The sequence below is a fragment of the Carcharhinus amblyrhynchos genome, unplaced genomic scaffold (genome assembly GCF_965287045.1).
Source record: "Carcharhinus amblyrhynchos unplaced genomic scaffold, sCarAmb.v2.hapA scaffold_52, whole genome shotgun sequence".
NCBI classification, from domain to species: Eukaryota; Metazoa; Chordata; class Chondrichthyes; order Carcharhiniformes; family Carcharhinidae; genus Carcharhinus; species Carcharhinus amblyrhynchos.
The window spans coordinates 1,589,192-1,615,256 of record NW_027649793.1 but is presented as its reverse complement, the minus strand read 5'-3'; the positions used below and the strand labels follow the sequence as shown (position 1 = coordinate 1,615,256).

The 26,065-nt window shown below is 44.1% G+C and overlaps 1 protein-coding gene across 1 annotated transcript in view; it reads right to left on the bottom strand.

Moving 5' to 3' along the window:
- The window catches only part of LOC145337551 (butyrophilin subfamily 1 member A1-like), a 48,949-nt gene that overhangs the window by 19,695 nt on the left and 3,189 nt on the right, over positions 1-26,065 (bottom strand). Inside the window, exons 3-6 of the mRNA XM_080182343.1 lie at positions 22,383-22,730; positions 18,231-18,512; positions 15,190-15,309; positions 5,331-5,357 (exon numbers count right to left, since the gene is read on the bottom strand). Coding sequence (XP_080038469.1) covers positions 5,331-5,357; positions 15,190-15,309; positions 18,231-18,512; positions 22,383-22,730 — 777 coding nt within the window. The remainder of the gene's footprint in view (positions 1-5,330; positions 5,358-15,189; positions 15,310-18,230; positions 18,513-22,382; positions 22,731-26,065) is intronic.

The window sequence follows — 26,065 nt, the reverse complement described above, 5'->3', positions numbered from 1 at the left end:
AACAAAAATATTTAATACCTCCATTTCTTGCTGTCAGTTAAAAATCTCAAATGTATTTTCACACATTGGGAACAAGCGATCCCCTCAAGCACAAAAACAGAAAATGGGAGAGGTTCCTTAAAACTGACTTTGCTCTGACAAAGGATCATCTAGACTCGAACCATTGGCTCTATTCTCTCCCCACAGATGCTGTCAGACTTGCTGAGATATTCCAGCATTTTCTCTTTTTGTTCAGATTCCAGTATTTTGCTTTTATCCCCTCAGTCAGACTGAAAGGTTAGTCATGGCACGAATCAATTCCAGCCTCCCGGATTTCCAGGATCCACTACAGTTCGCCTATCACAGCAACAAGTCCACAGAAACTTTTACAAATGCAACTTAGAAAACAAACTTTCTGGTTGTATCACAGCTTAGCATGGCTCTTGCTCTGCCCAAGACCTCTACAAACCACAAAAAAATTGTAAAAGTAGCCCAATCCATCACGCAAACCAGCCTCCCATCCACTGACTTTGTCTCGGCAAAGCAGCCAGCATAATTAAGGACCCCATGCATCCCAGACATTCTCTCTTCCACCTTCTGTCGGGAAAAAGATACAAAAGTCTGAGGTCACGTACCAAACGACTCAAGAACAGCTTCTTCCCTGCTCCATCAGACATTTGAATGAACCTACCTTGCATTAAGTTGATCTTTCTGTACACTCTGTGACTGTAACACTACATTCTGCACTCTCTCATTTCCTTCTCTATGAACGGTGTGCTTTGTACAGCGCGCAAGAAACAATACTTTTCACTGCATACTAATCCATGTGATGATAATAAGTCAAATATAATCAAAAATCAAAGAACCATCACTGCTAGGTTAGAATCCAATCTGCATCAAATGTTCTGAAACACTTTTTAGCCTTCTAGACCCAACACTGAATTGAACAATTTCCAATCTAACCCTCTGTCCCCATTCTTTAAGAGGATGGCTGTTGTTACTGATTCTGTTTTTCCCATTTATACCTTCTCTTGTTTCTCACTTATCCTATTTCCATCTCTCCTTTGTCTTACACCATCGCCCCTTTTATCACTTTTATTTCTCCTGTCTTCCACCCTATCACAATCTTCCCCTTTGTTCTATTTCCACATCTCCCATTTCCTTTCTCTGTACTTGTTTAAAACCTGTTCCATCTCTAACTTTTTCCAGTTCAGACAAAAGATCACTGACCTGAAACATTGGGCTGAATTTTCAGGATTTGCGATGATTCAGGCTCTTTAAAACTGACAGACAGGTCCTGATTCCAGGACTCCCAACCACATTCCTGGCTGTCTGATTTTTGGGAATGCCTTTATTCTGGTTCATGGTGAAAGCCCACAACAAGGTAAATAAGCTTGTTGTGCACATTGAAATTGGCTGGTACGATGTTGAGGGAATCACAGAGACTTGGCAGCAAAAGGATCAGGGCTGGGATCTAAATATCCATGGATATGTGTCCTATCGGAAGGACAAGCAGATGGGCAAAGGTGGTGGGGTTGCATTGTTAGTAAAAGATGAAGTTAAATCGGTAGCAAGAAGCGATATAGGATCAGATGGTATAGAATCTCTGTGGGTAGAGTTGAGGAATCGCAAAGGTAAAAAGACCCTGAAGAGAGTTATGTACTGGCCCCCTAGCAGTAGCCAGTAGTGGGGCAGAAAATAAATCGGGAGATAGAAAAGTCATATAAAAAAGGCAATATTACAATAATCATGCGGGACTTCAATATGCAGATGGACTGGGAAAATCAGGTAGGTAGTGGATCCCAAGAAAAGAAATCTTGGAATGTCTAAGAGATGGTTTTTTGGAACAGCTTGTGACAGAGCCTACGAGGGAACAGGCAATTCTGGATTTGGTAATAAATACTGAGGCAGACAAGATTAGTGAACTTAAGGTGAAGGAACTCTTAGGAGGCAGTGACCACAATATGATAGAATTGATCCTGCAGTTTGAGAGGGAGAAGCTGCAATCAGATGTAATGGTATTACAATTAAATGAAGGTAATTACAAAGACATGAGGGAGGAGCTGGCCAGAGTTGATTGGAAAGGGAGCCGAGCAGGGAAGACAATGGAACAGCAATGGCAGGAGATTTTGAGAGTTATTCGGGAGGCATGACAGAAATTCATCCCAAGGAGGAGGAAACATGCTAAGGGGAGGACGAGGCATCTATGGCTGATGAGGGAAGTCAAGGGCAGCAAAAAAGCAAAAGAGAAAGCATACAAAGTGGCAAGGTTTAGTGGGAAGACTTTAAAAGCAAGCAGAGGACAATTAAAAAAGCAATAAGGAGGGAGAAGATAAAATAATGAGTGTAAGCTAGCTAGTAATATAAAAGAAGATAAGAAAAGTTTTTTTCAATGTATAGAAGGTAAGAGAGAGGCAAAAATAGCCATTGGACCACTGGAAAATGAGGCTGGAGAAGTAATAACAGGAAACAAAACAATGACAGAGGAACTGAATAGTTGCTTTGCAACAGTCTTCACGGTGGAAGACACCAGTGGGATGCCAGAGCTCCAGGAGGGTCAGGGACACAGGTGAGTGTAGTGACCATCACTAAGGAGAAGGTTCTGGGGAAACTGAAAGGTCTGAAGGTGAATAAATCATCTCAACTGGATGGACTACACCCCAGAGTTCTAAAGGAGATAGCTGAGGAAATTGTGGAGGCATTGGTGGTGATCTTTAAGGAATCACTGGAGGCAGGGAGGGTAGTAGAGGACTAAAAAGTAGCTAATGTAACTCTGCTGTTTAAGAAGAGAGGAAGACAGCAGACAGGGAATTATAGGCTGGTTAGCCTGACTTCGGTCATTGGCAAGATTTTAGAGTCCATTATTAAAGATGAGATCGCAGAGTGCTTGGAGGTGCATGATAAAGTAGGACTGAATCAGCATGGCTTTGTCAAGGGGAGGTCACATCTGAAAAATCTGTTAGAGTTCTTTGAGGAGGTAATAAGGAAGTTAGATGGAGGAGAACCAGTTGACATGATTTATTTAGATTTCCAGAAGGCCTTTGACAAGGTGCCGCATAGGAGACTGTTAAATAAGTTCAGCACCCATGATGTTAAGGGTAAGATTCTGGCATGGATAGAGGATTGGCTGACTGGCAGAAGGCAGAGACTGGGCATAAAGGAGTATTTTTCAGGATGGCAGCCTGTGGCTAGTGGTGTGCCTCAGGGGTCAGTGCTGGGACCACAACTTTTCACAATATATATTAATGATGTTGAGGAAGGGACTGAAGGCACTGTTGCTAATTTTGCAAATTTTCCAAAGATATGTAGAGGGACAGGTAGTATTGAGGAAGCAGGGTGGCTGCAGAGGGATGTGGACAGGTTAGGAGAGTGGGCAAAGAAGTGACAGATGGAATTCAATGTGGAAAAGTGTGAGCTTATACACTTTGGAAGGAGGAATGGAGGCATAGACTATTTTCTAAATGGGAAAATGCTTAGGAAATCAGAAACACAAAGTGACTTGGGAGTCATTGTTCAAGATTCTCTTAAGGTTAACGTGCAGATTCAGTTGACAGGAAGGTAATTGCAAGTTAGCATTCACGTCGAGAGAGCTAGATTACAAGAGCAGGGAGATTTCTGAAACTGTATAAGGTTCTGGTCACACAGAGATCGATAGGTTCTTGATTAATAAGGGGGTCAAGGGTTATGGGGAAAAGGCAGGAGAACGGTGATGAGAAAAATATCAGCCATGATTGAATGGTGGAGCAGACACAATGGGCCGAGTGGTCTAATTCTTCTCCTATGTCTTATGGCTTATGGTCTATATCCAGCATTTTCCTCCACCCTATCCCTGTAAACCCACATATTTACCATAGCTAATCCAGCTAACCTACACATCTTTGGACACTAAGGGACAATTTAGTATGGCCAATCTACCTGACCTGCACATTTTTGGACTGTGGGAGAAAACCAGAGCACCCAGAGAAAATCCAAACAGATTTGCACCAGATACCCAGGAAGTGTCCAGGGCTAATACATCTTGAGTGGATCAGAGACCCTGGATATCTTCAAGGGGTTGCACAGGACCCAAAGCTGGTTTCTCGGTGACAAAAGATAGCAAAGAACATGGCTGATGACATCCATACAGCGACCTCTGACCTCTGCAGAGGTGAGGTACAATGAGGCTCATGCTGCTTTCTGAACACTGGTGTAACATATCATAGGGATCCGAAAGATGCTACTCCAATGTCTGGACTGATTTAGCAGTTCACTCCAATACACTTCCCAGAGCGTCACACAGATCATTGTGCCTTGCTGTGCGCTACACAACCGAGACTATTCGTAAGGATTTACAGTATATTTATATCTCATGTGATCAGTCCACAATTATTACACACTTACTAGGTACAAACGAGGAACTGAAATCTGACAGCTGAACCAAACCAGAATGCTGCTGTCACTTTCACCCGTTTCTGGCAATATTACAAAGGAGTTCTTTGTAACAACAACTATTCTGGATTAAGAATCAAATTGTAGTTCAGTGTGACCTCTTATTCCACTTTTGAATGGGTATCTGGGGTGGAAGCAAAAATTGAATGGAAGGGTCCCATCCTGATCAAGTGCAGTTGTCTCTGACAGATTAACCAATCGGTAAATTCTCTCTAACACTCCTCCAAAAAAAAGCAGAGAAGAGTTACAGGAAAGAGAAAACAGCAAAATAAATAGAAATTTGCCACAACATTTTGCAGTTTCTGAGATAATGATGAAATAAATGTGTAGGTTTCATTTATCTGGAACATTATGCTGTTTCACTCAGTATTCTGCCCCCTCACCCAAAGTGTATTTTCAAAGAATCAAAGAATGATTACAGAATGACAACACTTATAATGAAAAAGGACAGAGTCTAACTAATTACGCCAGAAAAGGATAATATCTAATACACTGAACTAGGCAGTGTCAAAGGTGAAAGGTCATGAGAAGACTTGCATAGAGAAAAAAAACAAATAAAAGTTGATGGTTCTGAGATATTACATTCCCAAATCTATCAATATTTTATACAATACACCAACCAGATTCAAACATGAAAAGACACTGAACCCACAGAACCACCTAATTCCAAAGGCTAAAGGTGAACTTCTGATCCACTGCACCACCCAGTATTAGTTGGACTACAGCAGGATGTTTTAACATAACAACGTGCAAGGTTCACAGGAATGTAAAATAGTCAAGATCATTGGCACAGGCTTTTCATGAAAATATAAATGGGATATTAGAACTCTGCATAGAGCTTTATTTTAAACATTCCTCAATTCCCATAATGTGAAACTGGAATTTTATTATTCAGTCACCGAAATGATTTTTAAATAGCTTACCTTCCAAAGTACAAAACAACTGTAGTTCTGAAAGACAAGAAGATAGGAATGTGTTAGTGTGGGTCTACAAACAGAACACAACTCAATGTGCTTCCTATCTAAATAAAAAATTAAACTCTTAAAACAGATAAGAATGAATAAATGATCATATGAATAGATGATCACATTTTAATATTATAAAACTCAAGTTTAAGACTTGACAGAATTTACAATTGATGGGTGTAATTTTACTCATCGCGGCAGGGATGAGGCTATAAAATTTAATGTACTTTTCACAAGTCCATTAACATCGCAGGAAAGTAAAATTCCACCATCAAAAGGTTTCTTCATCTTTCACAAAATGTTCCAGTGCTGATATAATGGGCTGTATCTGAGCAACACTCACTTTCTGTTCAGTTAATGACAGTGCCCAACGCACCATTCAGATTAAACATGGGCAGTGATAGGATAATATTTAGAGTGCATGTACATCATTTTGAATTTTTAGCAGTCCTCTCTATTCATCATTATTTACTTGCACATAACTATTTTAATCTTGCCAACTCATGAGGCCTTGCTATTTTCACATTGTTAATCACTAATCAGACCCACTCTGATCAATTCACTGAAACCCTCTCCACTCACACCCTTCTTTCCAATCTACTTCCCTCTGTGTCCACCTTGTTCCCCAAGACACCAACTGTGACTATTTCAAATTCCCAACTGGAGGCAGTAAAAAAGCAATTACAGATCATCAATGTGGAAACATTACAGGTACAAATCCAGCATTTTTATATTCTTTCACAGGATGTGGAGTAGCTGGCTAGGCCAACACCTATTGCCTATTCTTTCTTGAACTGCTGCAGTCCCTGAGTTCTAGGTACACCCACAATGCCGTTCGGGAGGGAATTCCAGGATTTTGACCCAGTGACAGTGAAGTTATATTTCCAAGTCAGGAAAGGGAGTGGCCTGGAGGGGAATGTGCAGGTGACGGTGTCCCCACACTCCTGCTCCCCTTATCCTTCGAGAAGGCAGAGTTCATAGGATTGGAAAGTGCTGTCATAATAGCCTTGGTGAGTTGCTGCATTGCATCTTGTAGATGGTATATCCAGCTGTCACAGTATGTTGTTGGTGGAGGGAGTACACAAGGAGGAAAGATTGTTGGCAGGAAGGGGCTCTGGTGGGGGGCATGGCAGTGATTTTATGGAGCCAGCAACAATGGGAAATGTGACTTGTGCAGAGACTGAGGGCATGTTTGTGATGTGTTGGTTCTCACATGTCCTGTGGCAGGTTTCTAATACATCTGCGTACCACAAGTACTCATTGGTACAAAACATTTTTAAACTAATCCTCCCTTCAAGATAAAGTTGAGAACTTTGTGGAACCCGGTTGGTATTTGTATTAAAGATGGTGTGCACCAGTCAGCATTGTGCAGCTGGGTCTGAGGTCAATGGATTTCCGAGTTGAACTCTATGCAGAAGGGAAGGGAGCAGGAGAACAGCAGCCTGTACGGATATTCAGGACTGGATTGGGGTTAGGGGCTGGGGTTGAGTGGGCAGTTGAGCTGGTGAGTATTGAAATGTTGGATCTTGGGCGTAGGGCAATGTAGGAGATGGCTACAAGGAAGGACAGAGGGTGAAGTTTAGGTGCAGGGAGATGTGTAGAAGGGAAGGGCCTCACATCCTGGGTGCGGTGGTACTGAGAGGAGGTTGGGGTGGTTACACAGGGAGGGTGAGATGATTGAGGGGCCAAATAGGTAGGGTTTTGCAGCTAACACTCTGTTTCTGTGGGTTGAATTGTGGATGTTGGGTAGAAGAGTACACCGACACAGTCACAAGGAGAAATCAGGGTCAATACAGCACAGAATCAATATCATGGTCAGGTATTCAAAGATTTTGTAGGAGCACAGGATCAGAAACATTAAGGGTGATGACAAGGTGGTTTTGGGTTGGAGTGGGCATCTTTACAAATGTACGTCCAGATTAAAGGTGATATGGTCCAGGGTAAGGGGCAAATTTCAAGGGTTAAGAGGGAAATGGCAATGTGAGGTGGGTCAAGGGTGATGGGGAAAAGCACAAAGGTGACAGGAGGAGGGTGGAAATTACAAGGACGATGATCAAAGCTCACACACACATTTTGTAGGGCTTCACAATCAAGGAATGCAGATATAAGTGGAGGAAGATTCGTGTTGTGTGGGTGGATCTCCAGATGTGAACAATTTGAGAATTACAGGAACTCACTGCTCATTAGTTCAATGGATGGGAGTCATGGACAAGCATGTTCTCATCTCTGTGTCTGATTCTAAACACCTTGCAATAACTGCCATACCCATGGGTTTCAATCAGCCTCTATTCCTGCAAGCTCGGGAGCAGGAGAGGATACAAGGGAAGAGAGCTTGGCCACTAACTGAGACCACACCACCAACAACAGACCAGAGGGGGAGGCTGGTCTGGATGCAGGTATCCCTGGAAGGCATTTTCAAAGACAGGTACTAACGTGTCGATGGGTCCTTAGGACAAAAACTATCTGCAGATATCTGAGAGAATTCCAGAGACAACTGAGATGTCCCAAGAAATCATCACTGAGATCCTTGGAATTTTTCATTAAGACATGCTGTCATGTGGATTTGGTGGAACCACAGGTCACTGTCCATCAAGATCACTACTTCACTCAACATCCGTGGAGGTTTCCAGGGCATAACAGGTGACACATGGCATTTCCTAGCCTGCCACAAGGAAATAGGAGGCAACACACACCTTTTTCAATTGTGTCAATACCTTCATCCACTTCCCCATTGATGATGACAGCCAGTAGGTGAGTTCAGTGACCTTTGTTGCCATCAGTCATTTCCCTTGAGGTCATTATTGGACTTTAGATTCCCGGTAACCAGCCAGCAGCATCTATGAATCACCTGGGCTTTCACTCCCTCAACATGTGGTCTGTGACCAAGGAGAAGAATCGTGCAGCGCTGTGCTCATTTCCCAGGGAGATAACAGGGTCAATTTTGAGGAAGACGTGAAGGTGTTGCTAACCCTGGACTGTCCTGAGAGGAAAGTCCCAGAGCTGTTGACATTTGCTTCTTTTCCATCTGGTCTATGAAAGCTCCTCCCTGTCTCCCTAAGGAGACAGAAGTCCAGAGGCAATATCATCCTGTCTCTGAGCCACTGCTGCATTGAGCCCATGGCTAGCACATGGAAAGCAGGTCAAAAGAACATTTAGAGGAAGCTATGCATTCAAATGTCTGGTACATGATGGATATCATGGCATTCATAGGCTCCTCCATACCCCTTACAAAGCTGTGCACAACCTCTGGTATCATCACCGTTATCATTCCTAATCCTATCATCCCCCCACATTTGGAATTTCTCCTTCGCTGACGAGGGTGAACCAGGGTTCCAGGGGACAGTGCCGGGGGGAGGAGGGATTCCGCTTATCGGTTTAGGGTCCCTGTGAGGGGGGAATTCCCTTTGTGCAGATGGGGGGGTTCCCTGTGACCTGGAGGGGTGCTATCGGAAATCAGGGAGCCCCTTTTCCTGGCTGCAGCTTTTTCAGGCCCTGCTTACCAGTTTGACAGCATAGGCCATGCTATCATGGTTCTGGGAGGGAGGGGAGGAGGTGAGGTCAGAGATATGGGAAATGAGTCGAACTTAGTTGAGTGCTCTGTTAACCACATTGGGAGAGAACAAAGAACAAAGAATAGTGCAGGAACAGGCCCTTCAGCCCACCAAGCCTATGCCGACACATAACGCCTTAAACTAAAGATCTTTTGCCGCTACCCAGTCTGTATCTCTCTATTCCCTGCCGATTCATGTACCTGTCAAGATGCCTCTTAAACATTGCTATTGTATCTGCTTCTACCACTTCCTCTGGCAGTGCATTCCACCCTCTGTGTAAAAACGTGCCTCTCACATCTCCTTTAAACTTTACACCTTTACCTTAAACCTATGTCCCCTAGTAATTGACATTTCCACCCTGGGAAAAAGACTTTGACTATCCATTCTACCCATGCCTCTCATAATTTGTAAACTTCTATCAGGTCGTCCCCTCAGCCTCGGACGTTCAAGTGAAAACAAATCACTTTGTCCAATGTCTTCTCAGAGCTAATACCCCCCAAACCAGGTAACATCCTGGCAAACCTTTTCTGTAACCTCTCCAAAGTCTCCACATCCTTCTGGTAATGTGGCAACCAGAACAGCGCACAATATTCCAAATGTGGCCCAAATAAAGTTCTCTACAGCTGCAACATGACTGTAATCTTGGTTAAGGATCAAAGCAGAAATGTCAGAGACACCATTTTCGAAGGTGACATCATCAGAACAAATGTGACAGAGGCAAAGAAACTCGGAAAATGGGTGGAGTCTTTCAGGGAGTGGAGGGTGAGGGGCTGCTGTCGAGGATGCTGTGGGTATCAGTGGATTTATATTGAATATTGGTGGTCAGTCTATCGCTGGAAATGGAGACAGAGGCCAAGGAAGGGAAGTGTCAGAGATTGATCAAGTGAAGGTGAGAGAAGGATGGAAATTGATAAATTTTTCCAGGTCCAGAGGAGAGCATGAAACAGCACTGATACAGTCATCAATGTAATGGAGAAAGAGTTGCAGGAGCAGGTCTGAGAAGGACTAGAACAAGGTTCAAGAAACCCCACAAAAACACAGATATAACTGGGGTCCATCGGGTACCCTTGGGCACATCTTTAATATGCAGGAATTGAGTGAAGTTCTAGGAGAAACTGTTGAGTGATGAAACAAGTTCAGCCAGTTGGAGGAGAGTGCTGGGGGATGTGGATGGAAATTGTTTGGGCCTCAGCTCAAGGAAGAAGCGGAGAATCCTCAGACCCTCTTGGTGGGATTGGAGGTGTGAAGGGATTGGACATCCAGAGTTAAGGAGAAGTGGTTAGTGCCAGAGAACAGGAAATTGTTGATGTGGGCATCAGAGGAATCACAAATGTAGGTGGGAGAAACTAGACAAGGGAGAGAGGATGGACTCAAGATCAAAAGAAATGAGTTCCATGGACAGGATCAGGCTAATACATTGGTTTACCCAGGAGCCTTGTTTACAGGTTTTAGAAAGGTGATAGAAGAGGGCTCTGCACTGTTGGAAGACTATGAGGATGGATGCTGTGGAGGGAAGATAACCAGAGGCAATGAGGTCAGTGACAATCCTGGAAAAAATGGTTGATATTCGGTGGTGGGGTTGTGGTTGGGGGGGATAGGAGGAGGTGTCTAAGAGTTGACGCTCAGCCTCTGTGAGGTAGAGGTCAGTATGCCAGATAATAATTGCACCACATTCATCAGCATGTTTGATCATAAGGTCAGGTTGGACTTAAGGGAACCGAGCGCAGCAAATTCAGCAGACAGGTTGGGGTGGGGGTGGTGGGGTTGGTAAGAGCGGCAGAGAAATTAAGATGGTCAATGTTGCACGACAGTTTTCAATCAAAAGATCAAGAGCAGGTAGGAGGCCAAAGGGTGGGGTCCAGTTAGAGGGAGAATACTGGAGGCAGGTGAATTGAACATGGGAAAGACTCCTGCCAGAAGAAGATGGACACGGTGGCAGAGAGTTCAGCATTGTACCAAACCCGAACTTAGAACAAAGAACAAAGAACAAAGAATAACCCAGCACGGGAAACAGGCCCTTCGGCCCAACGAGCCCAACTTCATTGAGAAGAGGATGTGAAGAGATGAAATGGAGTCCTTTGCTAAGCACTGAACATTCATCAGAGAGGGGGAGGTCTGAGGGTAGTGGACAGAAGGTGAGGGCTGGTGTTAGAAGAAGGTCAGAGGGATGGGAAGGTGTGGAGTTTCTACGCTGGACGTTGGTATCCGTAAGTTGCTGGAGCTTGCTTGTTCCAACATAATGACACCACAAAACACATCTTCACCTCAGCCCCCTTGTCAGCATTCTACAGGGGCCGTTCCCTCCACGACAACCTGGTCCATTCCTCCATCACATCCAACTCCCCATCCTCTGCCCAAGGCACCTTCCCTTGCAATTGCAGAAGCTGCAATACCTGCTGCTTTACCTCCTCCCTCCTCACCATTTAAGGCCCCAACACTCAGGTTGGGCATGGTTCAGCCTTCAGGACTAAATATTGAGTTTGCAGCTTTAGTTGTCAGCTTCGTCCTCCAATTTAAAACTTTTTTTAAACTATCTCACACAGGTACCGCCTCAATGCAAACCCTCGGCAGATATCCACCTCCGTCCCTCACCTTCCCGTACAAGGCCATCTGTCTTTTGTTCTTAAAGTTGCTACTTTTTGTTAAAGCTCTAAGTTTTTCACTCCACATTCTTCCTCCCTTCAGTTTTGATGAAGAGTCAGAGGCTCGAAATGTTAACTCTACTTTCTCCCCTGATAGATGCTGCTGCGCGTTCTGAGTTTTTCCAGCTTTATCCTACGTCCTTGCTTTAGGAACTAAATATTCCTGGTTGCAATGTGTTCAAGGAAAGAAGGAAAGGAGACAGTAGTGACTAAGGAGAAGGTTGCAGTGATGGAAAGAGAGGACTTCCCAGATGGGTCAAGAACAAAATCTAGTTGGCTAACAGTAGAGAACAAAAGAGGTTCAATTACATTGTCTGGTGTAACTTATAGGCCACCTAGTAGTGGGAAAGGCATAGAGGAGCAAATTCGCAACAAAATTACAGAGAAGGTGTAAGCAGGTGGTAATGTAGTGGTAATGGACTCGTGATGCAGAGTGATGCCAACATCGTGGGTTCAATTCCCATACCAGCTGAGATTATTCATGAAGGCCCCACTTTCTCAATCTTGCCCCTTGCCTGAGGTGTGTGATCCTCAGGTTAAATCACCACCAGTCACCCTCAAAGGGGACAGCAGGCTATGATCATCTGGGACTGTGGTGATTTTACATTTGAATAATCCAAAGGTTCAGGCTAACACTGTGAAAACACTGGTTCAAAACCAACCATAGCAGCTGCTGGAATTTAAATTCTGTTAATATATCTGGAATTGAAAGATATTCTCAGTAATGGTGACCCTGAAACTGTTACTGACAGCATGTGGCAGAGTGGTTAGCATTGCTGCCTCACAGTGCCAGAGGCCTGGGTTCAATTCCAGCCTCACGTGGAATTTGCACCTTAGAACATAGAACATAGAACACTACAGCACAAACAGGCCCTTCGGCCCACGAGTTGTGCCGATCACATCAACACCTATCTATAACCCCCAATCCCATAAAACCCCATATACTCATCCAGAAGTCTTTTAAAAGACCCCAGCGAGTTCGCCTCCGCCACCACTGACGGCAGCCGATTCCATTCACTCACCACCCTCTGAGTGAAAAACTTACCCCTTCTCCCAGTGTCTGCATGGGTTCCGTCTGGGTGCTCTGGTTTCCTCCCACACTCCAAAAAAGATGTGCAGGTTAGGTGGATTGGCCATGCTAAATTGCCCCTTTGTGTAAGTTCAGTGGATTAGTCATGGTAAATGCATGGGGTTATGGGGATAGGGCAGGGGAATGGGCCTGGGTGGGATGCTCTGTCGGAGAGTCAGTGCAGGTTTGATGGATCGAGTGGCCTCTATTGGGATTCTATGGAATTGCAGAGCAAAAGTTCACATTGATAATTTTTCTCTTTTCCAATCTGGACAAAGTCCCTTTTGTATTGAAACAAATCACAATTATCAGTCAAGGATTCCTGTTCTCAACATTTATTTTTCTATTCCGATACTAAACCCAAATTCATACAAGAGGAGGTTTACTCGGCTGATACTGGAGTTGAGGGGGTTGAGCTATGAGGAGAGGCTGAATAAATTAGGCTTGTACTCGTTAGAGTTTAGAAGAATGAGGGGAGATCTCATTGAGACGTATAAGATGATGAATGGGATGGATAGGATAGAGGTGGAGAGACTCTTCCCACTCAGAAAGGACAGTAGGACTAGGGGGCACAGCCTCAAGATAAAGGGGGGGCGGTTTAGAACGGAGTTGAGGAGGAACTTCTTCACTCAAAGGGTGGTGAATCTCTGGAATTCTCTGCCCGTTGAAGTGGTGGAGGCTACCTCGCTAAATATTTTTAAGACGCGGGTTGATGGGTTTTTGATAAGAGAGGGGATTAAGGGTTATGGGGAGAGGGCGGGAATGTGGAACTGAGCCACGACAGATCAGCCATGATCTTATTGAATGGCGGGGCAGGCTCGAAGGGCTAGTTGGCCTACTCCTGCTCCTATTTCTTATGTTCTTTTGTTCTTAATGTTCCTCCATATCGAGGGAGATAAGTGGTAATGTTACAGGACTGTCTGAGTCACCTAGAGATCTTGACTAATGCTCCAGAGATATGAGTTCAAGTTCCACCATGGCAGCAGTGGGAATTTAATTTCAATTAATCTGGAATAAAAAGCTAATCTGATTGATAATAGTAATGTCAGTACAGATTATCCTGCAGGACAGGAAATCTTCTCTATCCACAGTGAAATATTTGACTCTTTACTTCTCTGAAAAGGCCCAGCAAACCACTCAGGTGTATCAAACTACTATAAAAACACAATGGGCCGTACCTATACCACACTGAAGGCATCTCACCACTTCCTTTTCATGGCAACTAGCATGAACAATAAATTCTGATAAACAGAACATGCTGGAAAAACTCAGCAGGTCTGGCAGCTGGGATGGGGGGTAGAATCTCCACCACCACACCACCCCCCTCAACCAGAGATCCATCTGAGCCCACCCCCCTCCTCCGGCAGACGCCAGCGGAAGGCCAGGAAGATGCTGCAGGCTGTCCACTGAGTGCAGTAAGAAGTCTTACAACACCAGGTTAAAGTACAACAGGACTTTAACCTGGTGTTGTGAGACTTAATACTGTATTCACCCCAGTCCAACGCCAGCATCTCCACATCAACAAGTGCAGGTCAGAAGGATGATGGAGAAAGAGCAGTAATCCAGGCAGGTTGGGGGTGTGCTCTGCTCAGGGGGCGCCTGACTCCCGAGGAGGGGGCTTGATCGCTGGGGGTGGGGGGCGGGGGAGGCGTCTCCTGGGGTGTTCTGATTGCAGGGGTGGGCTGACCGTTGGGGGTGTGGGGTCTGCCGGAGGAGCCTACTTCCCGGGGGGGTCCTATTGTGGGTGGGGGGCTGCCTCCCAGGGGATGGGGGGATCCGATCAGAGGTGGGGGGGGATGGCTGCTACCCAGGGGGTGTCTAATCGGGAGGTGGCTGCGTCCCAGGCGGGGTGGGGGGGTGCGGGTTGGGGTGGGGGTGAGTCTGGGGGGTCTGATTGGGGAGGCGTCTGCCGGGGATGGCCTGCCTCCCAGGGGGGTCCAATCATGGCTCATCCCACCCCAACTACCCCAGCTCTCTCTGTTTTTGTCTTTTGTGCCCGGGCGTGCTGTTTCAGATTTCTTTTCGAACTGCGCATGCACAGTTCAGAGCTCCAATCGCTCTGGCAGCACTAAGCGCCGCCCACAGCGCGGACTAGATGGAGCCGGCAAAAAGCGTATGGGTGCGCTGGAACGAGGATTCCGGGCTCGGATCTGTTTTACGTCCGGATCCGGCCCTTAGCCTCCAATTAGTAAAATCTGGCCTTTGTTTTTATTTCAGGTTTCCAGTTATGTAGTGTTCTGCTTTAATTATAATAAATGTTAGCATTGCCGGCAGCCTTCATGTCTCCTTCTTCTTCTTCCCATTCCAACCCAGGTCAAGTCATACTTCTTCCTTCATTGGATTAGCAGTACATTGACTAAGAGATATCTGAACACACAATTTTCCACTCTTTCATTGGATTTTTTCAATTGCTGACTGATTTTCAGATGGTGAAAATTTCCTCGTTATAATTCAATTGCAATTTATCTTCACAATTCATCCTCAGTTAGAAACACATTTAATGTTTTATAGGCCTATTTAAAATAACAATATCAAACTATTATTTGTGCTCCTACCTCGAATCTTTCTGTATTCTTTTCTGTGGACAAGTATATCAGCAGCAATAGCCATAATCACAAGGCCTGCAAACACCCAGAAAATTACCAGCCAGATGTTAATTTTAGGGAAGAATTCATCTGAGGTGAAAACAAAAACACAGGATCAGTATTTTATTGTTTTTCCATGGAACGTACATGTTAGTTACAAAGCCAACATTTGTTGCTCATCACTAATTGCTGTTGAGAAGATGGTGGTGAGCCACTTTCTAGAACCACTGTAGTCAACTGGTACAGTGCATCTTATAGCTGGTACACACAGCTGCTACTATCTGCCAATGATAGAGAAAGTGAATGTTTGAGGCAGTTGATGAAATATGAATCAAGCGGGGCTGCTCTGTCCTGGGTTTCATTGAGCTTCTTGAGTGTTGTTGGAGCTGCACCCATCCAAGCAAGTGGAGAGTATTCCATCACATTCCTGACTTGTGCCTTGTAGATGGTAGACAGGCTTTGGGGAGTCAGGTGGTGAGTTAGTCGCCACTGAAAGTCCAGCCTCCTGTAGTCACAGTACTTATGTGGCAAGTCCAGTTTAGTTTCTGGTCAATGGTAACCCCTGGGATGTTGATAGTGGGGGATTCAACTTTCTACCACAATACCAATAATGAAGAGTAGAGTGATGTGTACTGATTGGTTTGTCCTGCTTTTTGGTCAGGCTGTATGAGGACTGTTAGGATCCCAGACCTGAACCCCAAGATATATTATGAAGTCAGACTAGACCCCAACAGTTTTTTTATTTGTGGCATAAATCTGAGGATAGGATGAATCGCTCCAGGTGTGATTCTACTGAGAAATTAAGGATCTTTTATTAAAACAAGCTTCATTCACAACACAGTTTAAATATAGCTCAAGCAAAATGAAGCAGCTTAACTTTTGAACAATTGAACAGTTGAGCAATCTTTAAACATAAAAAGAAACAACTCTTAATAACTTATTACTATTTCTGTTCCAAATAAGCAACAGTACTGCCACAGACTTCAACCCACTTTAAATACAGTTAGCAAACCCAGGCATACTTGCTTTAAATTGGTTAACAGACCAAAAGCCTTCAGACAGACTTTGAAGAGAGAGAGAGACAGTAGTCTGCAGCTCTAGTCATCAGCTAACCACAGAAAGCTGTTTCTCTGCTACTAAACTAGTTCCTCTAATCAACCTCATTATCGTATCAGCATGTATAGCCAAACTTATCTTCCAACATTTTTATCAAAAGTGATAAGTGTTGCGGACATCTCCTGACATGGAGTGCAAGTCCTGCACCAAGGTCACCACTACAGATGCCATCGTCGTAGCGTTGGCCTCAGTGCGCTGAAGTGACAGCACCATCTCCTCGACTGATGGTGAGAGGACCCCTGCACTCTGAGAAGGGATACTATGACCCTTTCCTGGCATTCGCGATTTGCCTTTGAAGCTACAGCAGCTGTGGGATGACCAGGCCCAGGGGCACATCATCGGCAAGGGTCTCAGCAGAGTCTTAGAATCCGGCATCCCTCCAAGTCACGATTCCCTGAGACATCCCTGCCTCTGCCTGCTGTGGATCTTCAGCTTCGAGGTGCTCACCAATGAATCATTCAGAAGTTTGCATATTTACTGATCTCTCCAAGGTGTGAGCATCTGCGCTGGTGCTGGGTGCAGACAGCTGTGACGCCTGTTCCCTGGTGGGGTTGGATAGTTGGTGTACATCAGCTCAAAATCCCCTCTGCCTGACACCACATCCACTCCAGCTGCTTGGGCCATGTCTGCCCCTGAACAGGAGACTCTTATCAAGCCAGACGTTGGGTCTCGAGAGGACATCTGCCAAGGTAATCACAGACATCAGGACATAGCAGTCAGCAGGCTGCCTCCAACTCTGCTGCAGATGTCAGAGCTGAACCCAGACATAGCGGTAGGGTTAGGAAATTAAAGAAATATTGAAATCATTTTTGGGTCACGGGTGTGCAAACGCTGTCAAACTGCACCTTTGTAACTACATTAGTGTTTATAGAATGGCTTTACCCCGTGTTTCCCCCTCCCTTTCCCAACTCATTTGACTGCCTTCCTGTCCCTTTGCCCCTCGGTGTGTCCCGATCTGAATGCTAAATGTTCACCCCTGCCTGAGTACTGCTGCACAATGTGTTCTTACAAAGACACCCACCCAGGAGCAGACCAAATCGACAACCCCTGCAGTCTGGCATTCCATTAGTATTGCAACAAGACCAGCGCAGCACGCTGACAGGTAGGCTCTGAATGTAGCACTCTGAAATGTTTTAAAGGAGAGAAATCTGCCGTCCTTACCCGGTCTGGCCTACATTTCACTCCAGACCCTCAGCAATGTTATTGACTCTTAAATAGTCTCTGAAATGAAGGGCAATTAGGGATGGGCAATAAATGCTGGACCAGCCAGCAATGCTCGCAGCCCGTGAATGAATAAAACTCATCTGGAAGTCATGAACAACGTGAGGTTTGCCACCATTTTTCAAACGTGATTCAGACCTGTGTGATTTGCCACTGGCATGACACAAGATTGGATGGCAGCACATGATTCCATCAAGCAGCAGATCTGATCAACATTCATAAGATGATACTGAGTGCAAATAGCATTCATATCACTGGTTAGTAGGATAACCAACTCTCCATTAACCCACCAATGGGAGAATTGCAAACAGCTTTCACACCGGCAGGATTCTAATGTTTTGGCTTCCACTACATTCTCTGATCCCACCTGCCATGAAGGACGGGGGAGGGATAATTCTGCCCTTTTACCTAGACCTTTTATACCGCAATATTTAACACTACATTCCTGTTCTCTCCCACTGATGTCAGGCTCAGAGATCTGTAGTACTTTTCCTTCCTTTCTTAAATGTGCTGCCTTCCAGTCTGCAGGAACCATTCCAAAATCTGTAGGACTTTCAATGACCATCAATGCATCCATTATCTCAACAGCCAACTCACTCTGAGTTAGTGCCTTCAGGTGAAATACAATGAGGAAATATTTATTTCAACAAAGTGTTGACTTAATTCACACCCACCTGATATCTGGACATGGGCCTCTCGTCTTTTCCTCAATAATGGATGTTCCATTAAACATGAAAACCTATTTACAGAACTTCTGACATCAATATGACTCTGGACTGTAATAAGGCCTCTGGAGTCCTTTAGGAATTCCCATTCAGACTGCGCTGTCACATCTTGTCCATTCCCATCCTCCCAGCGTATCGCTGGCTCAGGATACCATCCATCTGATTTACAAACAATACGAAGTCCATCTTTGTTGTTTTCCTCCAGGTGAATCCAAGGCCGATGTCCAAAAGCTGCAATTCAAACAATTACTCATTTTAAATTGTTAAATGTTTAATTTCAACAATCTATAATTAGTTTAGTCTTTTAATGATTATTGTAGAACTAACAATGTCTCACTGACTCACACATTCAGTGGGATAATGTTAACTTTGATGATATAATAAAATAGACAATGTCACATTGGTGGATAATGTGTCAAACTTTCCTGTCACCACCAGTTCTGCAGACAGGAGAGGTCTATGAATCTGAATCAAACTCATTTTCCTGTTTCCAGCATTCTCAATCATTCTGAGTTCCTCCATCTTGTCCTCACTCAATCTCTTCATCAACAATTGCTGCAGTGCTATCAGCAGTTCACAAGAACACACAAGCAAGAACACAAGAAATAGTAGCAGGAGTGGGCCATCTAGCCCTTTGAGCCTGCCCTGCCATTTAATAAGATCATGGCTGATCTGAAGTGGATTAGTTCCACTTCCCTGCTTTCTCCCCATAACTCTTTATTCCCCTGTCTATCAGAAACCTATCTACCCATGACTTAAATATATTTAGCGAGGTAGCCTCCACCACTTCAACGGGCAGAGAATTTCAGAGATTCACCACCTTTTGAGTGAAGAAGTTCCTCTTCAACTCTGATCTAAACTGCCCCCGCCTTATCTAGTCCTGCTATCCTTTCTAAGTGGGAAGAATCTCTCTACCTCTACCCTATCTATCCCCTTCATTATCTTATATGTCTCTATAAGATCCCCCCTCAGCCTTCTAAACTCCAACGAGTACAGACCCAGTCTATCCAATCTCTCTTCATAGTCAAACCCCCTCATCTCTGGTATCAGCCTAGTGAACCTTCTCTGCACTCCCTCCAAGGCCAATATATCCTTCCGCAAGCGCAGCGACCAAAACTGCACACAGTACTCCAGCTGCGGCCTCACCAGTACCCTGTACAGTTGCAGCAAGACCTCCCTGCTTTTATATTCTATCCCCCTCGCTATAAAGGCCAACATTCCTTTCGCCTTCTTGATCACCTGCTGCACCTGGAGACAGGGTTTTTGCGATTCGTGCACAAGGACCCCCAGGTCTCTCTGCACCGTAGCATGCTGCAGCTTTTCGCCTTTTAAATAACGATCCCTCCTCATACTATTTCTACCAAGTGGATAACCTCGCACTTGCTTGTTCCTGTTTATTGAATTTATTTCCATTTCATTTGTAGCTTTCTGTTCCGATAGCATCAAACACATAAAGAGAGCGCTAAGATAGTACAGCAAAAGGGCCTCTGATAGACTGGGGCTGAACATTCTTCACCAACACAGAGCCAGTTTCCAGTACCTCTCCAAGATACACAAGAATTAGGAGTTGGTATTCAACCGCTCAGGTTTGCTCTGATCTGATTACATAATAGAAATGTCCAGTGAGTTGGAATATTTTAGCTTGCTGCTGTCCTATCAAACTAACATCCTCTGGCCTTAGCTCTTGTCCACCTTCAACTGTGACTCTCCTCATTCCCTCTGTCACTGACAATTCCATTTTTTCTGTCAATCTTTACCATTTACCATCTCTCAAAACTCCCAACCCTCACCAGATATGACTGTAACCACAGGAGGCTATTTACATGATCTCATTTACCTCCATTTTACTTTGACTCTTCAGTGTCATACTTGGCTGAATATTGCCTCACATTAATGACAGTGGAATTCATTCTAACAACTCCTTTCATCAGAACATAAGAACATAAGAACATAAGAAATAGGAGCAGGAGTAGGCCATCTAGCCCTTCGAGCCTGCCCCGCCATTCAATAAGATCATGGCTGATCTGTTGTGGCTCAGTTCCACTTTCCCGCCCTCTCCCCATAACCCTTAATCCCCTCTCTTATCAAGAACCCATCAACCCGCTTCTTAAAAATATTTAGCGAGGCAGCCTCCACCACTTCAACGGGCAGAGAATTCCAGAGATTCACCACCCTTTGAGTGAAGAAGTTCCTCCTCAACTCCGTTCTAAACCGCCCCCCCTTTATCTTGAGGCTGTGCCCCCTAGTCCTACTGTCTTTTTTGAGCGGGAAGAGTCTCTCCACCTCTATCCTATCCATCCCATTCATCATCTTATACGTCTCAATGAGATCTCCCCTCATTCTTCTAAACTCTAACGAGTACAAGCCTAGTTTATTCAGCCTCTCCTCATAGCTCAATCCCCTCAACTCCGGTATCAGCCTAGTAAACCTCTTCTGCACTCCCTCCAGGGCCAAAATATCCTTGCGCAGGTGCGGCGCCCAAAACTGCACACAGTACTCCAGCTGCGGCCTCACCAATGCCCTATACAGCTGCAGCAAGACCTCCCTACTTTTATATTCAATCCCCCTCGCTATGAAGGCCAGCATCCCATTCGCCTTCCTGACCACCTGCTGCACCTGCAAGCTGGGTTTTTGCGACTCATGCACAAGGACCCCGAGGTCCCTCTGCACCGTCGCCTACTGCAGTTTTTCGCATGATTAGAAGTGAGCTGATTGGGTAATGGGTGGTTGGTTTGATTTGTTCTGCTTTTTAAAAACACAACATTCCTGGCCAATTTTCTAGTTGTTCCAGTGAAATGCCACATGGTGTGTTACACTTTATCCAGGATATTGTCCTGGGAAAGTAGCCATGACTGTGATTCTCAGGCCGTTCACGCCCGGCTGCTGCTGTCAGTAAGAGTGGAGAATTTGGTGTTCATCCAAATCTCCATTTACACCAGTGGGACTGGAGAATCCCAGCGACGGGTGAGATTGGAGAATCAGACTCCACGTGCGTCTTGAAGGCTTATTTTTTACAGGGTGTAAATCAATGGAAATGGGATTGCTGATGTCATCTCTTCAAAATTCACACCAGTAATTTGTTGATAGAAAAGGCAACATCCCCTTTTCCACTGAAAGGGTGCACAATCTAGAAAAAGATGCCTTAGTAATGCTGATGAATTCTGACTCCATTATAGTTAAAACTGAACCTGTGACTAAATTAAGTGAACAAAATAATGTGACACAGAGTGGATATTCTAATATTCAGCTAACCCAATAATGTTCCCCTTATCAACATGTGACAAGGCATCTGATGGCAGTTTTCCCAGCACAAGGACAAAAGATAACATTATGATAATCATGGGGCGGGTCACAAAAGGCTGGAAGTTAATTGCTGCATGGATTCCATTCTGTCTGAGCTCAGAAGCGTTAACATATTGTGTTGGAGAGTCAGTGCAGAACGATCCCTGGAAGGTAACTGTTACCCATGTGCTATCTGGACTTGGGATCATTTATACTCTGCACTCTGAACTCAGGAATATTAGCATGTGTGTTGTCTGAACGCTGAAGTCTTGCACCTTTGGTGTTGTTATACATTTAGATTAATATCTGCATAGCCAAGCAGAATTGGTATCTGCATTGACTGCCTCAGTCTGGATAATGCTGACTGCATCAAATTGCAAACAGAATACTAGTTGAGTCTTGTCCAATTATACTTTGCTCTTCTCTGTGTTAATTGTCTGTACAGTAGGAGGTAAAGTCATGTTTTAAGGGAATAGAGATTTCCAGTCTAGACTAATGACAGCAGTTTAAATTATTTGCTAAAATCTTGAACTTTCCATTAAATTTGTTTGTGACTTTCCTTTCCCAAAAATGTGGAGCTTTCTAATTGTCGTTCATGATTTTAAAAATACAAACACAGGAACACATGGATCAGGAGCTGGAGTAAGCCATTTGGCCCCTCGAGTTTCCTCTGCTATTTGCTAAGATCATACCTGACCTGACTGTGCCCTCAACTCGACTTTCCTGTTTACCCTGTACCCTAAAAACAATGTTGAAACTTGACATCGTGCCTCATGCTCATCATTTACTCATTAGTAATTTACAACAAGATGGACAAACCTTCCACTTTCAGATTCAACACTGCTTCATCATTGTATGTTTTGGAATCAATGAAACACGTGTAACTCCCTTCATCTGATGTTTTTATCTTCTTCAGTTTGAGAGAGGCATTTCCACGGGGAAACTCATCTTTAAAAAGTTCTGTTCTCCCTCGATAAGCTTTGTCCTGCACATCAGGTCGATCCTGTCCGCTGGTGTATAAATGAACTGGTGAAGCAGAGTCCAATGTAAACCATCGAATCTCCAGGTTATTCAGAGATATATTTGGTACCAGTTGGCAGTCTAATACAACATCATCACCGACAGTGACTGTGGTGGCATCATCTGGCACATGAACATGGAATCTCTCTGTAAAACACAATATTTCAAACAATGTCAACACACTGACTGAAGGAACAGATTTAATCTCTGAAGGAAACAAATAAAATTTCATCTGTGTGCTATTAATTCATCCAAAATCCATGACTCTGGAAAATAAATTCAGAATAACGACCTAAAAGGACAGAACCTTGCAAAGAAACTATAATGACTCGCTCTTGTATTCTTTACACATTTACTGGTTCACCAGCACTTTCTCAAGGGCAATTAGGGACAATAAATGTTGGCCTAGCCAGCCATGTTCATGTCCCATGATGAACAAAAACAAAACAAAACAAATTTAGATGGTAAATGCATTCTGACCAGGAACAACAGACTTGCATTGTGGTAGCGTGGCCCCTTCAAAGGGGCAATCGCTGAGGACCATGTGATCAGGCTGGACCCTATGGAGAGGCAGTGTGGGAAGCTGAGTCAATTAGATGCAAGGGTCAGGGAGGAACATCAGTTGCAACCAGAGAGACGAGTAGAGGTGTATTGCAGTTCTGTGGGCTGTTGCTTGTACATATATAAATATTGTTGATAATAAACTCTTCATAATTTGAAATCACAATGAGTCACCTTTGAAGTTATTACACGTACCCAGGGTAGAGTGGTACAATGATTGAGGAAGCTGGGAAGAAGGTCAGAGATTGTTTTAGTCTTTCTTTTTTCTTAATTTTAGAGGCTATTTCATGAGTAAAAGAAAAGAATCATGAAGTGGATCCCTGTGGTTTCAGGAACATAAAGCTGTTGAATGATTTGTACTGGAGAATGGATCAGGTTGTGATTTTCTCAGTGTCTAATGAACAATGTTTAGAATCTACTGAAGGTATAAGTAATTTCAGGTGGAAACACTGGCTGAGAAGCAATTTCCAGGCATAAAAGGAGTAAATTCACTTCCATTACTGATATTCTGAGCAGACTATTTTCGGTGAGCCATTCAGCTGATTTATTTTCAGTTTAATATTCTAGTTCAGCCATTTATTGCAGAAGAAATAACTCCACTGTGTGCTCTCCAATTTTGATCACGATTTTCTCTAAAAAAAACTTCTTGTTTATTCATTTATAGGGTGTGGGTGTCACTGGCTAAGCCAGCATTTATTGCCCATCCTGAGTTACTCTTGAGAAGGTGGTGGTGAGCAGCATTCTTGAACCGCTGCAGTCCATGTGGTGCAGATACACCCACAATGCTGTTAGGGAGCAAGTTCCAAGATTTCAGCGACTGTGAAGAAATAGCACCTGATGGAATTTAAATTTAATTAATAAAGTCTGGAATATAAAGCTTGTCTCAGCAATGGTGGCAATGAAACTATCATTGGTTGTTGTAAAAACCCATCTGATTCACTAGTGTCCTTTAGGGAAGGAAATCTGCTGTCCTTACTTGGTCTGGCCTACCTGTGTCTCCAGACCCACAGAAATGTGGTTGACTCTTAACTCCCACTGAAAATGGCTCTGCAAACCATTCAGTTCGAGGGCAATTAGGGAGGGATAACAAATGCTGGCCCAGCCAGCGACACCACATACCATGACAGAACAAAGCAAAAAAAAAGTTTTGATTTGGTGCTGTGAGACTTCATGGAGTTCAGAGTTGATGTTGAGGACTCTCAGGGCAACTCCCTCCAGAATGTATATGACTATTCCACTACCTCTGCGGGGTCTGTTGCGCTGGTGGGACAGGACACTCTCAGGGTTGGAACAATAATGCATTATGTTTACATCATGCATTTATGTAAGAAAATGTCCGAAGGTGCATCACAGGAGCATTATCAATCTAAACACGTCTCTGAGCCATGGAATGCCGATTAGCATAGACCAACAGACAGGACAAAAAGAGAAACTTTAAGAAAGATCTTAAAGGGGTAAAGTGAGCGAGTGAAACAGGGATTTAAGGAGAGTATTCCAGGGATTAGAGCCTGGCGGAAATGAAAGCCACCAATGATGGAGCAATTAAACCTGGGGATGCTGAACACATCACAATTTGATGAGCACAGATAACTCAGAAGTTGTGGCCAATATTCCCACAACTGCGCAGTAACTCAAAGTGCCCACGCAAGCTCGAGTAGCTGAACCCTTTAAATTATTTTAAAAGAAACTAGTTACAAAGTGATCTTCGGCCCCATAAAAATCAGTCTGGAGAATTGTTACAAACAAAAAAAATGCTGGAAAAGCTCAGCAGGTCTGGCAGCATTTGCAGAGAGAGAAACAGAGTTAATGTTTTGAGTCCATTTGAATCTTCTTCAGAGAATTAATAATGCAAAGCAAGGAAATGGCAGATGAAATGAACAGAAAATTTGTATTAGTCTTCACTATATATAGAGAAACACCCCAGAAGCATCTATAAATCGGGAAATGGAAAGGAGGGAGAGACTCAGGAAAATTACAATCAACAGAGAAGTGATACTGATTAAATAGTTGAAACCATGGACTCACAAGTGTCTGAATCCTGATGGATTACATCCTAGGGTCTTAAAAGAAGTGGCTGGTAAGGTAGCTGATACATTGGTTTCAATTTTCTGAAAATCCCTAGATTTGGGAAGGTTCCATTAGATTGGGAGGTAGTAATTAAATAAAGGGAGGGAGACAGAAAGTAGAAAAGTACAGACCAGTTAGCCTCCCATCTGTCACCCGGAAAACATTAGAAGCTATTCTGAAAGAAGCTATAACCAGAGGTGGGCTAACATTGAACCAGACCATGGCTAGGTGCAGGGCTCCTCCAATAGGGGGCCCGGTGCTGGCCATTGACCTTGGGGGTACTAATCAGAGCTGATAGATCTGCTAAATGAGTCTATCAGTAGACAACGCAGGACAACAATGGACTCTAATTGATCCAGTCTCCTTAGAGTGTGGGACTTGAGTTATGTTTTATTCAATCCCGAACTAAAATCCTAAGATCTGCAATTCTGCTGCACCGTCTCCCTCATGTCGGTACGAAACCGCACCAGTATTGGCCTCCCAGAGTGGTTAAGCTTGAAGCACAATAATTGCTGTCATTTGCAATGGACTGGAACTGATGAAGGGTTTGAATGGAGTGTCAGTCACTCTTGAAGCGATAATTTTGGATAAAGTATGCAGCCATTAAATGGTGCATTTGTTTACAGTCCTGTTTCCTATTTGAATGTTGAGTCTCTCAAAGGTGACTAGTTCCCAAACCAGCCCATGGTCACTTCTATCAATCAACACTGGTTTATGAAGGAAGGGATGTGCAGGGTCTCAGTCAAAGAGGGTAGGGTCTTCAGGTCTGGTGCAGAAGGTGGAGTCCCTATATTGAAGATGAAGGAAAATCCCAGGGCTTTTTATACACATATGAAGAGCAAGACGGTAGCCAG